Source organism: Xyrauchen texanus, chromosome 17, assembly GCF_025860055.1.
Source record: "Xyrauchen texanus isolate HMW12.3.18 chromosome 17, RBS_HiC_50CHRs, whole genome shotgun sequence".
Classification (NCBI taxonomy): Eukaryota; Metazoa; Chordata; class Actinopteri; order Cypriniformes; family Catostomidae; genus Xyrauchen; species Xyrauchen texanus.
Window position 1 is genome coordinate 38,280,359 of NC_068292.1, and position 13,466 is coordinate 38,293,824.

Genomic DNA, 13,466 nt, shown 5'->3' on the forward strand with positions numbered 1-13,466 from the left:
ACATGCTCTTCACATTTACGCTCATCACATTTAAACATATGAATAAATATCCTCTCTTGAATCATTAATTTCTCTCTTTAGTAAGAGAAAGTTTATCTCTATATCATTTTCACCAAATTTGATCTCTTGATCTTGATCTAAAGAGACATGTAATATCCACACAGATGATGTGTTTTAAAAGAGGAATTACCCAATTATAAAGCAATTTAACATACTGTATAATGATTGGTAAGAGAGAAAATTATATTAATGCTTATATGTGACGAGAACAGTGTAGAACAGTGTGTATGTGTATATGTGTGAGAGAGAAAGGGAGCAGTGCTGTGCTGCTGAGAGTGCAGTTTTATGATGGTTTTTGTTAATGATATATTAAGGGTTAGACAAACAGTGTTACACGTGGAAAACAATCACAGGATGCTGATGAACACAGACTCTTTTAAAAGCCCTCATCGACTGAAAGCTATTTTCCCTCATGCAGAACACTGACCTGAAGCCATTAGATATGTGGTTATGTTGCCAATATAGCAAAGGCTCTCATATGTTATTGCTTAAATGAAACATAAGAGAATATTCAATGGATAACTAGAGAAGGAAAGTTAGCCAAGACAAACATTGATGTTTGAAGGTTGTATAAGCCTTACAAATGCTTACAAAGCTATATAGTGTTAGCGGTTGTGAGAGCGAGAGAGAGAGAGAGATAGAGAGAGAGAGAGACAGACAGACAGACCAACAGTCGGGCTGGATATCGTTACAGATTTCCTGATTTGATTTGATTGTGATTCACAAGCTCTCAATTTGATTCCGAATATCAATTCGATTTGATTCAATTCTGTTTAATTTGGGTATAGTTCAGTTATAATGTCCATTTTGCTTACATATGAAAGATATTTGATGATTCTTAATACTCATTCCGATACCACAAATAAATCCTAAAAATAATATTTTACTGGTGATGACAGGATGGATGTGTGTGTTTATCGTCCTTCTGGACATATTGCTTTCAGAAGTCACCTTGAGTGTCTCCGTGCCGTCTGCAGCCTCTCTAAGAGTCACTGAGTCATTGATCCAGCAAATATGCTTAATGAGAGGAGAGAATGACATCCACTCCTAATGTCTCACAGTTAAAGGAGACGTCTTTAACCCTGAGACATATACATCACAGACACTATCAGGGCTCAACAATAAGGTTGTGAGAGTTTTTCAGGCCAGTTAATGGAACTATCACTTGCCCTATTGCCCTATTGCCCTATTGAACTTAAATGTTTGGTTTCTATGATAATTATTAAAAATATTTGTTTCGTTACTGTGGTTTTACCAAGTTAAGAAAGTTTTCAGGGTATTTCCTGGGTCGAAAATGGTCTTTGTTGATGACTGATGTACATGTTCATCGCTATGCAATTAGTTTTTTTAATACAGTTACAAATAATATGTAAGCAATTGTTGTTGCATTTCATGTTTGTAATGAATATTATTTATTTTTGATCATCTGAGCATCTAGAAACTTTTGGATCAACAGATTTTTTGTACTTCAAGGTGCTGTGGGAAAAAAAACTAACTTTACACCTTATTTCTACAGGGCTAGTTATAATATTCAGTAATTGATTCATGATACTGATTTGGGACTGTGTTTTTATAGTAAATATGTTTGTTTCCTACTTCATAACAGATATTGTTTTTCTTTTATCAAACTCTTAATGATTGAGGAATCAGTGTGATTCTAGGAATATCTGAAGCCAAACCAGGCCAGTTTGTTTCCTGATATAAAACTTCATTAGAACAGGAAATATGTTACAATATTACACATGACTTTCTTCATAATTAATAAAGGCCCAGACTTTTATTCTACATTTTTGCTTAATTGCCCTTGTGCTTATTATAGTTGGCTCCTCAGTGGTTAGTTTGGTAGTCTTTCTTAAACAAATATATAGCCTAAATACATTTTTAAAAAAATACTTTTTTGGTACTGCAGTTGTAATGTAATGAAAAAATCTATTATAGTTTACTGTGATAAATGTAAGTAAGGGTGCTGATTTGTAGATGTAAAAAAGTCTTGTTATTGTTGCTGGTGCAGGTGTTTTCTCTTTCCCTTGTCAGAATGTCAGTTCTGTTTTGCCGTTTGAAACGGTTGAATTGCTCCATAGCGCTTTAAAATAGAAAATTCTAGTGTAAAATTCAAATGGGCCACATTAGGTTTGTTTTGCACCATGATATCGTGGGAACCCCAGTTTAATCATGCTTGTGATCCCACTCTTCGCTAACCTGTTACCAGAGCTCGCATATCGAAGGAAGCCCGGTTGACACGTGCCCGTACCTGCGTGCTCCAGTGTACAGTAGTAGGATAGAGAAGGGCGCATCACTTGCACGAGAGATTCTCGGTAGATCGAGCAACACGCACGCGATCCCAGTCTTCAGTCACCCTGCGCACATCTGCGTAACAAATGAGAAGCATATTTAGCACCTATAAAGCATCAAAAGCAACATGGATATCATAAAATTTGCTTCTGCGGCCAGAAATTTCACATCGGCAGCCTCCGAAATGTTTTTTGTGCAGACACTCCGCTTGGCACAGAATACCCTTTTTTGGGGTAAAAATAACCTCTCATAGATTTAGTGCTTTTTGCCTCTGCTCTGCTATGGTGTCCTTATCAACCTGTTTGGATTTATTTAGCAAAATATGACTTTACATTATCCATAACAAAATACTATATTTTATCATAGGTAGAAAAACTCACCATGTCTCTCTCTCTCTCTAGTGGATTGTTCTTTGATGGGAATCACACATACATGATTGAACCAGGAGGAGAGAATAATAAGAGTGTAAGTATAATATTTTTTTTTTTTACTAGAAACAACAAATGTTCTGCTTAGGGCTCCATGAAATCATCACTATATACAACACACATTAGCATTTGTCATTTTTTAAACGATTGGCATTAGTCTTAATATTCAGATTTTTGAGGCAGGGGTTATTTTTTTCCCATTTCACACAGTAAACTATTTCTATGCCAGGTTGCAAAAGAAACAGTTACCCTTAATTTTTACTCTATTCTACTCAAATTTTTTAAAGCCTGGGATTGTTAGAGGCAGAGAAACAAACCCAGAGGAGTTTAACATGGTTTTCCTGGGTAGGCAGGTCATATGTTGACTGATAAGCTCATCACACAGTTGATAGAGGTACCTGATTCTGCAGAAGCACTGCTATTAGCTACTAATAGCAGAGCCCCATGTGAACACTCCCAGAGAGCAAGGAGGTTATATAATTTTAAGACAAGCTAAAGCTGTGACACTCACTGAGGTTTGAGAGAGGGAAATGTCGTTTCTCGGCAGCCAAACGATGATCTGATTCATTAAGTGATTCACAGAGGAATGAGCTAATGAAGTACTGAAGTTAATTGTGTCATTTAGAACATTCTAAGAGACAGACAGGGTTAAAGTTATCATCTTAATGAGAGAATTAAACCTGTTAAGTACCACAGACAGTTTGCTTTATCTGTCATGTCTGGCAATGGGTACAGCATTTAGCATCTTAAATGAGTGTTTATATGGGTATGATTGGTGAACGGTGACGTCTTCACTAGGATAAAGGCTCCAGGCTTATGGTTAGCGTGTCTTTTTACAGGAAGGGATACTGTATCTGATGACATCTAGCACTGATTACTGCCCATGTCACTCTCTTCTCTGACAGCAATAACTCATGTGCTGGGTTTGAAAAACCACCCGAGTCTGTCACAAAGATGCAAATTGGTCTCTTTACACCTAAATAAATTATTAGTACTTTTGGCAAACCTGCTTAAAATTATGCAAACTCACTCGAGACAAAGACTGCAGTCATATCAGTGGTCTTGAAAAAGCTGTTTTAAAATAAATAAGCATGGTGGCCACCCTCATGGTGGCAGCCATGTTAAGATCACGTGAAAACTTTCACGTTCTGTGTCAGTATCAAGTCCAAGACTAGACTTTATACTTTTCCTGTACTTTCTACTGGCCAAGTATCAAATATTGCTTAGTGCAACTTTAAAGGAAATGGTGCATCAGGTGAGTGTGAGCAGTATGTAGTATTGGTGGTGGCGTAGTGGGCTAAAGCACTGAGCTGGTAAGCAGAAGGTTGTCGGTTCGATCCCCACAGCCACCACCATTGTGTCCTTGAGCAAGGCACTTAACCCCAGGTTGCTCCGGGGGGATTGTCCCTGTAATAAGGGCTCTGTAAGTCGCTTTGGATAAAAGCGTCTGCCAAATGCATAAATGTATGATTCTACACAGTTGTTTCTTCCTCTGCTTGTTGTTGTGTAATGTTTTGCCAGTTTGTCACATAGAACATTTTCCCATTATGCTGATTAATATGGACACAATGAAATGGCTTTTGTAAAAACTGTCATAGGGTTAGGATTACACAGACATAAGTTGCTTTGACTTTAAATGAATATTCCATGTTCAATACAATTTAAGCTCAATTGACAGCATTTTTGGCATATTATTGATTACCACAAAAAATTATTTGTTAATTAATTAATTTGTCCTATTTTAAATAAAGTTGAAATAAAACAAACTGATGACTTCAACAGAAACATATACCATCGATTAACAACCTCAGAGCTCACAGTAGGTCTGCCTTCAAAAGTTTGTAAGTAATCGATAAAAATCAATTAATCTATGGAGAAAATGAATGGGATTTTTTCTTCCAGAACCAGACTGTTGTGCTCAATTGCTAATGTTAGGGATCTGAACAAACCTCTAAGGAACTGTGTGTTTTTGGAACGAGGGTTCAATCTTACAGTATGTTAGGAGGGCTTTGTATGAAAAGAGAGACATCTCTCCATTTTCTCTCTGTCTCTCATTTTCTCTTTATCCTAAGGTCAGTGGACAGTCGTGCTGATGGTGTGGGGGGTGAGTGATCATCTCTGGAATGGGACAGCAGGCATCCCACCCCCTCAACATCCGTAACACATTTTCCAAACAAAAAAAGTGTGCCATCCCCCAACCTGCTTTCTATTCATGATCTAGTCCCCAAGAGATCACACTCACTCACATCCACACACCCTATTCTGCAGAAATCCCCATCTTATTTTAAGCCAATACATCTGAGACCATCTGCGTTCCACGTCTAATCCCTCACAAATTGCCGCCTCTTATACGTGAGTTTATGCGAGAGATAGAGGGAGGGGGTTGAGATGAAGTGCAAGAGCCTCCCTAGTTTTCCTTATCTAGTGCACTAAATATATTCCCCTCTGACACTGAGTGCAAGCGTGCAGTTGTGTGTGGAAGTAGGATGTGTGTGTGTTTATGTTCTCTCTGACAGTTTCAGTACTCTCAAAGGTCTGCTCACACCAAGAACACAGCAAAAAAGCACTCTGGTTATTCAAATGCTTTAATGCAAGATTCAAACCAGATGATAATACTGATATCACCTGCTTTAAACAATTAAGGCACCAAATGACAGCGCAATGTAACTCTAGGAACAAAAACAGCAAATCACAGCAGAACATTTTATTCAATAAACTGCACTTTTATTTAAAACAAAACTTTAAAGGCATTAGTAGTCTATATACTGATATGTGAAGAAAAAAAACATTAATTAGAATAAAGTACATTTGACAACAGAACACTAAAAACAGGCAAAATGAATTTCATCAATGTGCAATATTTCTTAGGCAATATAAAAGGACCTATAGTTTAAGACATTAGTGTTTTTCTCTGACATGATGCAATGGAATGAGTGTAACATAAACCGTAAATATAAACACACATTAGTATATTCAATTTACAATACAATGACTTCTCTGGTATGGCACCTTTAAAAGGCACCAACCAAAACATCTCTACAATTAAAGAGAGAGTGGAATGCAATACCATATCTTTCATTTATGATTTGTTGCTCACATAAGGCTCATTTCAAAGTCTAAATCTTAAAAATGTCTAAATATCATAAAATGTGTAGATCTAGTTCTTTTGATAACTCAAAAACAGTGATTAAACTGCACAAAGGCATCAAACAGAGATTCAAAAGAGAAATAAGCCAAAGTTATTTGCTAATCATTTAAAAAGAAAGTGTTTGCCTATCATTTAAAGCAAAAAAAAAAAAAAAAAACATTTGTATTTAAAAAAAAAATTGTAAAAATTAAGTAAAATAAGGTTACAAGTAAACTTTTCTCTTATACAGTTCATGTTGTACTTCCATTAAACTTAAAAAAAAAAACAGATAAAAACAGAAATTAAAATACAATTTTCTTTCCATAAAAAAATATAAAAAACATTAGCAAATACAAAAAAGGTAAAAATGTCACCTTCACATATGCAATTCTGTAACAACAGCAGGGGAAACATATCAAGATATTAGAACAATAAAGAAACATAAACATTCCTTAAAAGGACATGGCAAAAGACGAAAAGTCAAAAAGACGAAACTTCAAGGCATTGACAGTAATACATGTGTAAGCACTCTTTCTAATATATGTTATTGCTACTAATCATATTAAAATTAGTAGACATTAACTAACAGGTCAGAACAGTGCTTTACATCAGCATTAGTCACCACTGATCAGTTACAATTTAGATTTAAGAGCAAAATAATGACAAAGGGTTCATAAAAAAAATTAAAATTGTTTATGCAACAATTAATGAGACAGATTTATGATTGATTTACACAGAATTTCCTTCTGCTCATGTTTCATGAATGAGGCACACAACTTTCTAACACCACTAGTGTTATTGCTTTTTTTTTCCCCCCCAGCATTGTTCACTTGTCCATTTTCAGTGCTATGACAGAGAGGCATATGCTACATGAACTGAATAGTTTCTTTCAATTTCACCATTTCGTTCACAAATTCACCAAAGTATCACAGCCAAAACTGCTCTCAAAGTAATCCTACATCAAAGTTTTTTTTTTAATTGTAGAAATACATACAATGCCAGTTTCACCACCTTGACCAAAACCTCTGGACACCCAACTCTACATTCTCATTGTCACTCTGTAAGGACAGGAATGTCAATCTCAATGCCTGACATACGGGAGCGTGTGGAGTAGCGGTGCCCAGCATACCTCTGTGAGGGTGCGTATCCCTGAGAAGGGGCATAGCTTTGAGAGGGGGCGTATGACTGTGAAGGGGTGTAGTTTTGAGAGGGGGCATAACTATATGCCTGTGAGGCTCCAACTTCTGATCCATAACCGTCCAGCATCTGTGGCATATAGACGTGGGGTGGCAGAGGCTGTGTGGGTGCAGGCTGAGGGTAACCCATTGCTGGGACAAAAGAGGGGGTATCCAGGAAAGCAGGAGGGAAACTCTGGGGCACATAGGTCACAGGAGAGGGCAGGCCATTGGTCATGAGGGGCTGCGCTGAGAAGCTGTTGGTCATATCGGGTACCTCAGGGAGAGGCAACCAAAAGGGCGAAGGCAGTTTCTTACACATACAATACCACATGAACATCAGCAGAGCAGCTAAGATCAGCCCACCAGCACTGCCAATGGCCACATAAACCCCAAATTCCACCGCAAACAGATTATCGTAGCGTTCATTGAGTTTTCGTGTGTAGAACAGGAACCAGACAGAGGGCGGCATGGCGATTGCCCCGCTTAGAAAAAAAAGCATTCCAGCCACTAGATGGCACCCTGAACTGTTGACCAAGCAACGGCTGTTCTTAATGTCATCTGGGGTCTTTGAGCAGCAAGAGGTTTTACACATGCCAGTGAGACAGAGAAGAAGAGCCAAGCTAGAAAAAAACAGACCTGTGAAGAGGAATGAGTTAACGTCAACACTAAAAAATAATTCAGCAAAAATCTGAGTTAAAGGGGATAATTTTCATCATTTATTCACTCTCATGTTGTTCCAAACAAGAGTTCTGCACCGACATTAAGTTGAAGCCCATACACGACCTGTACCTGAGACCATGTGACCAGATCCAACAGGTACCACCAAACCCGAAATCACTATCTTTATCATTTCTTCTCCAAACAAGTACATTTTTAGCAATAGGCTGCATTTAATTTAAGCATCGTAGGCAACAGTATAGTAACAGTAGACATACAGTTTTAAAGAGGCATGGCAGCCCCTTCACACCAGAGCAAAAAAATAAACAACATTGAAATATATTTGTAACAGATAAACTTCTTCAGAATATTGAATCTTTGCAAAACCTGCACTAAACCAAGCTAGACACAACGCAAAACAGAGAGCAGGTGTCTCAAGATACATTTTTAAAAATGTAAGTTCTTTTTAACTTCACATGGTGTCTAAAAATGCGGCAGTCCGTCCGTTAGATGCTGAAACTGAAAAATATCTATCCAGAACTTGTTTGCATAGAAAAACATGTTTGCAAATGAAAAACAAATGCAAAAGCATGTTCAGTGTGAACAGAGTGTGTGCTTGAAACAAATTATGTTAAAATGTTAAAATATTATAAACTAGATAAATGTAGCCTGTTACATAATAATACAAATACTTTATTTTCATTGTTATATATTTATTATTTTTCCAATTTATACTTGAAAAACTGACCCGAACTCAGCCGGAAATCTGCTGCTGTGTGAACCTGGCCCTCATGTTCCACTAAAGTCATATAGGTTTTGATCAACATAAAAGCGAGCAAATGGCCGAATTACATTTTTTGTGTAAACTGACCCTTTAAAGACAAACGGTGCCCACTACAATTACACTTCAAAAGTGACGAGTGACTAATAATGTCATTGTACACGTTGTGAGGCTGTAATGAACACCTACCAGTAGGTAAACAGAACTGCAGCAGTCTGAGATCCAGCTGGTCTACTTTAGTGTACCAGTCTGCATCAAAGTAATAACAACCTGATGAACCATCTTGCTGCACACACTTGGTCCACAGGCCATCATACACAGTGACATTTTTGGCATTGACGTTAAAGGTTAGAAGGCGTGTGGTTCTCCACTGAGGGATGAGCGTAGCAACTGTCAAACCGCCCACCGACAGCAGTGCGATGATGAAGGAAAACGCATTGGTGGCATGAATGTCACGGCAAGACATGGCTGGGGTGACGTCTACTTTGGGGTAAATTTTAATCCTGAAGGAGAGAAAGAACAAAAAGTTTGCTTACAAAATTGTAATACCAGTGAGTAGATAAGCATGGGAAAATCTGTCATAATCATAGCCTTACTGGAAATTCTACAGTAATATTCACTCCCTTACAGACACAATGTAAGAGAAGTGATGATTGCATTGTTCACACCCATAGTTAGGCTATGCCTTTAAGCGCGCGTGTGTGTGTCATGTTAAGTTTGAGTGTTTGTATGTGTAGAATGAGTGTAAGCTTTGCATGTGTAGACAGTGTATATGAAGATTACATATATGGCTCTGTGTTGAGTATGTGTCTTAGAAAGAATGTAAAGAGAGTTAATGTCTATGTGTAGAGTTTGATCATGTCTAGTATTGATTATACAGTATGAGTCAACTGGATGTCAAGTGTGTGTGTGTGTGTAAGAAAAGTAAGTGTATGTCTATGTTTAAAGTGTGTGTGTATATGTGCTGTCAGTAGCACAATAGATATCAGAGAGTCGCATCTGTCAAGACTTTCTTACTGTCTGCATCAGAAGCGATTTTACTGGTACTGAAGCTGAAAGACATTTGGTTTATTTAACCTCTGTAGCCGGTAGACGATTATAAAGTGTTTTCAGTTGTGGTTTAATTACATTTAAGTTGTGATATATTTAGTAGATTTATTGAAGCTTATTTCCTAAAGCAAACAGGCTAATCTCAGCTAACGGCTAACAACACAACCTGTTGCGCTTGAATTGTATCTGACTGATGTTACCAGCACCGGTACGTCACAAATACCTGATTAACAACAAGTTGTAGAAGACTCTTGTGGCGATATTATTGTCATTGTGTCATGTTGTCGGTGATCATCTGGCCGGTTCCGTGACCTGCGTCGTGTTTTTTTGTGAGTAGGACTCTCGGGTGCGCGCACAAACTTGAGGCGGGTGTGGTGTGACGTCAACGGCACGCTCACAGGTTTACCGCTCACTGCATAGAAATAGAATGTTTTTTTTTTCATCCTTATTGTTTTTAAGTATATCCACCCCTGTCGGGTCGCGGGGGCAGCTGCTCCAGCTGCTCAAAGTATATATTTATTTTTATTTAATTTATAAATATTTTTATTAGAAATTTCATTATTCTTTTTGTAAATGTATAATGTTACTAATGCTTTGATAATGTAATGTAATGGGTCATGAATCCGAATCTGAATAAACGGGATAAAGATGGCCAGTGAAGGAATTATACAGTGACTTTTAAAAAACATTTGTATAGGTAATTTTTAGTGCCTATCTTTTCCATATATTATATGTAGCATTAAAACTGGAAAAAAAATGTCTACCCCTTGGTAAAATCATTAGCTTATCAAATTATTTTATTTATTTTTCCTTGAATTTGAACCTACTTTCTCATAGGGATGTCACGATAATTTGATTAATCATTAAAATTATTTTCAGATTACTCGATTAAAAAAATTATCTATAGTGACAGTCCTACTCTCTCTAACTACGTTTCCATCTAAGGAGTTTTTGCTAAATAACTTTTAGTGCATCAAAAATTGTTAACATAATATTTTTCCGTTTAACTCTAGCGCATAAACTCTATGTCGATACTTCAAATGTTGCGGAAAACTGGTTTGGAAACACTTTTTGTCAAGAAAATTGCCATTTACGCAAAAATGTAGTGTCACATGACAGAGTTTACCCCATTCGTTAGCCTGTGTTAATCATAACGACAAGGTATACATATTTGAAAGCCAAATTATTGTACGTGATTATGGATTGATCTTAACGGCATATAGATCCTAACTGCAAACATGCACTCCAGGATCGCCAACACAAATATCTCGTATCATGCACATCGACAAGTGCACGGTGAACAAATGAATGGCCACTCTTTGTGATTAATTTAATCGTGGTAGCCATCTGTTTATTTATTAAAGTTGCTTTTACACACCATTCAAAATAATAGACAGCAGTGCACAAAGAAGTTTTAAATAAAAAATAAATACACAATACTAGTAGAATAACATCAGTGTGCTTTTTTGGAACACTAACATATTCCCCAATTCTATAAAATTATTGTTTAGTTTACCTTTGAAAAAATGCTGGCAAAATTCCCGTTATGAAATTAAATAAATTAACCCTCTTTACATCAGATCGCATTTGCTGAGCTTCTTCAGAAAATATGAATTGCATTATGATGCTAAAATTAATATTTGATGGCAATGAAGTTCAGTTGGTCATTAAAATATGTTGGATAAATATACAGGAAATAATGTAGTAGTGATGGCGATGCTTTAGATTAGATTATTGTTCAAAATAGCCTATTGAATATCAGAAATGTATCATATGTAAACCCTGATATAACACCACATAAGTTTTTTCTTTTATTGCTGTGGACACAGTATGTACACATGGATGGTCCTTATACTAAGACTGAAAGTTTTCCCCACTACAGGTTCGAGTTTGAACAGGACCATGACGAGTCACACAACATCAGGAGCAATATTACTGTCCTATCAGAAGGGCAACTGTTCCCCTTTGAATGCAATTCCTCCTCTTCTGATTGCTTTTATTTGTGAAATTAAAATGAGAGTAAGCTGGCTAATTTCAATGAATTGTCTCAAAACTCTCCCCATTTTACCAAAACTCGAGGGAAAAAAATAGAGACATCTGGGAGGCGAATTAGCACATTTCTTTATTGAAACGACTTATGGGCAGATTTCTTTTGTGATAAACCAAAACTTATGCAACACAGTGATTTTTTTATCGATATAAGGTCATTTGAATGGAAACAGACAGAAGGCGGAAAAGTTCGTAAAATTTGTTTTACGCATTTTCATATTGCCGATTAAAAAATAGTGCGAAAAGTGGATGGAAACTAGGCTACAATCTCTTATACATATTGAGCCATATGTGTCCCATTAAACCCACTGTGTGTAGATAACACAGATATGAATCATATAATTTTCTCTCATTCTTTTCCTGCAGGAGGATGGTCATGTGCACATGATTTATCAGTCTCCTGGTTTTGAACCCCCTGAGGACTTTATTTCTGCTGGTATGGACCATGGACAATGCTTCATAAAGCAAAGACTTGCAAAATCTGTTAGTTTTCTGTGCAGTAGCGTATGTGTTCAAATGTCCATACTGATATTTATAGTTTTTTTGTGAAGTTCCTCTGGCAGAGTCACCATTCCAGAACCCTCCACTGTCCAGAACAGCTCACAGGAGGAAAAAGAGACAGGTATGTACACTGTCTTAAAACACTCAACACTCATCCTTATAGGGGGCCTGGGTAGCTTAGCAAGTAAAGACACTGACTACCACACCTAGAGTCACAAGTTAGAGTCCAGGGCGTGCTGAGGCAACCATGAGGACCTAGAGTGCATTGGGAATTGGGCATGCAAAATTGGGTAGAAAAGTGGAGAAAAACAAAACACAAAAAATATTCATCCTTATGAAGAGGTTGTGTGTATCCGATAAAGCTTCAACTATCTGAAGTGCTGTGAGTGCTGCTGCTCTGTCTTGCTCTGTGTCTCTCTTTTCTTCAGCTCTCTTACTCTCATTAAATATTTAAAGCAGGCTGTGGACTTCTTTATGGCACTATTATGTATGGATCAGCTTTTTCTTTGCATAAGCAAGTTTTGCAGGCTGCAAGGTGATGATGACATGAAACATGGTTGTCACCAAGGTTGAACTGTGAACTCTTTATTCAGCATGGATTTAATTTTTTTTTTTATATTGGAACCAAATGATTTGAATGAATCAATGGTTCTGGAACAGTTTTCCCACCAATGTGAACTGAATGCTTTAATAAAATATGCATACAATTTACAATATATGCATCAGAGCCATCATAAGCATTGCCATTATCTGTTGTCCATTCTGTCTTCTTCAAAGTACTGAAATAATCCTTAATTAAATTATTAAGGAACCAGAATTCTTAAGTGGTATAGAATCAGAACCTCCTGAATCATTAAATTCCTTATGGTTCCCATCCCTATAGTTGACAATGTATCAGAGCTCTTCTACAGTATAAGTCAGTGCTCTATACATCCAGTACATATGTTCTTAAACTGCAGTAAACTGATGTAGTTTAAAATTTCTTGCACAGATATCTCTAAATCCTAGGAGTGTTGCAGACGAGACCAAGTATATTGAACTGATGGTTATAAATGATCATTTGATGGTAAGTTAAGTGACAATCCATTATTGATCTAATTATAAACCAATCCAGAAGATTGGTCAAGTTCAAGTTTAGAGTTCGCATTATTTTTTATTGTTCAACTTTGTTGTTTGTTCTTCATCATGGCTATAATGCATTCATTTAAGAATTATGTTTTTCTCAGTTTTATCTGCACATTTTTATTTTACTCAGTACAAGAAGCATCGCCTTTCCATTGGACAAACAAATAACTATGCCAAGTCTGTTGTAAATATGGCTGATCTGGTAAGTTTAAAGAATG

At 36.8% G+C, this 13,466-nt stretch overlaps 2 protein-coding genes across 2 annotated transcripts in view; one reads left to right on the forward strand and one right to left on the reverse strand.

Moving 5' to 3' along the window:
* LOC127657969 (disintegrin and metalloproteinase domain-containing protein 22-like) overlaps window positions 1-13,466 on the forward strand; it is a 68,982-nt gene that overhangs the window by 29,550 nt on the left and 25,966 nt on the right. Inside the window, exons 6-10 of the mRNA XM_052147010.1 lie at window positions 2,754-2,817; window positions 11,989-12,058; window positions 12,174-12,244; window positions 13,115-13,189; window positions 13,379-13,450. Coding sequence (XP_052002970.1) covers window positions 2,754-2,817; window positions 11,989-12,058; window positions 12,174-12,244; window positions 13,115-13,189; window positions 13,379-13,450 — 352 coding nt within the window. The remainder of the gene's footprint in view (window positions 1-2,753; window positions 2,818-11,988; window positions 12,059-12,173; window positions 12,245-13,114; window positions 13,190-13,378; window positions 13,451-13,466) is intronic.
* cldn12 (claudin 12) lies at window positions 6,074-9,930 on the reverse strand. Its single transcript, XM_052147011.1, has 3 exons — window positions 9,797-9,930; window positions 8,713-9,026; window positions 6,074-7,721 (listed from the first exon to the last, which is right to left on the reverse strand). Exons 2-3 carry the CDS (start codon window positions 8,987-8,989, stop codon window positions 6,961-6,963), a joined length of 1,038 nt encoding a protein of 345 aa, XP_052002971.1. The 5' UTR covers window positions 8,990-9,026; window positions 9,797-9,930; the 3' UTR covers window positions 6,074-6,960.

What these genes read in the sequence shown, in the direction of transcription:
- cldn12 (XM_052147011.1), bottom strand. Translation starts at nt 8,989, where the DNA reads ATGTCTTGCCGTGACATTCATGCCACCAATGCGTTTTCCTTCATCATC. An exon ending in GCAGTTCTGTTTACCTACTG is followed by an intron (nt 7,722 to 8,712) that starts GTAGGTGTTCAT and finishes TCCTCTTCACAG; the next exon opens with GTCTGTTTTTTTCTAGCTTG.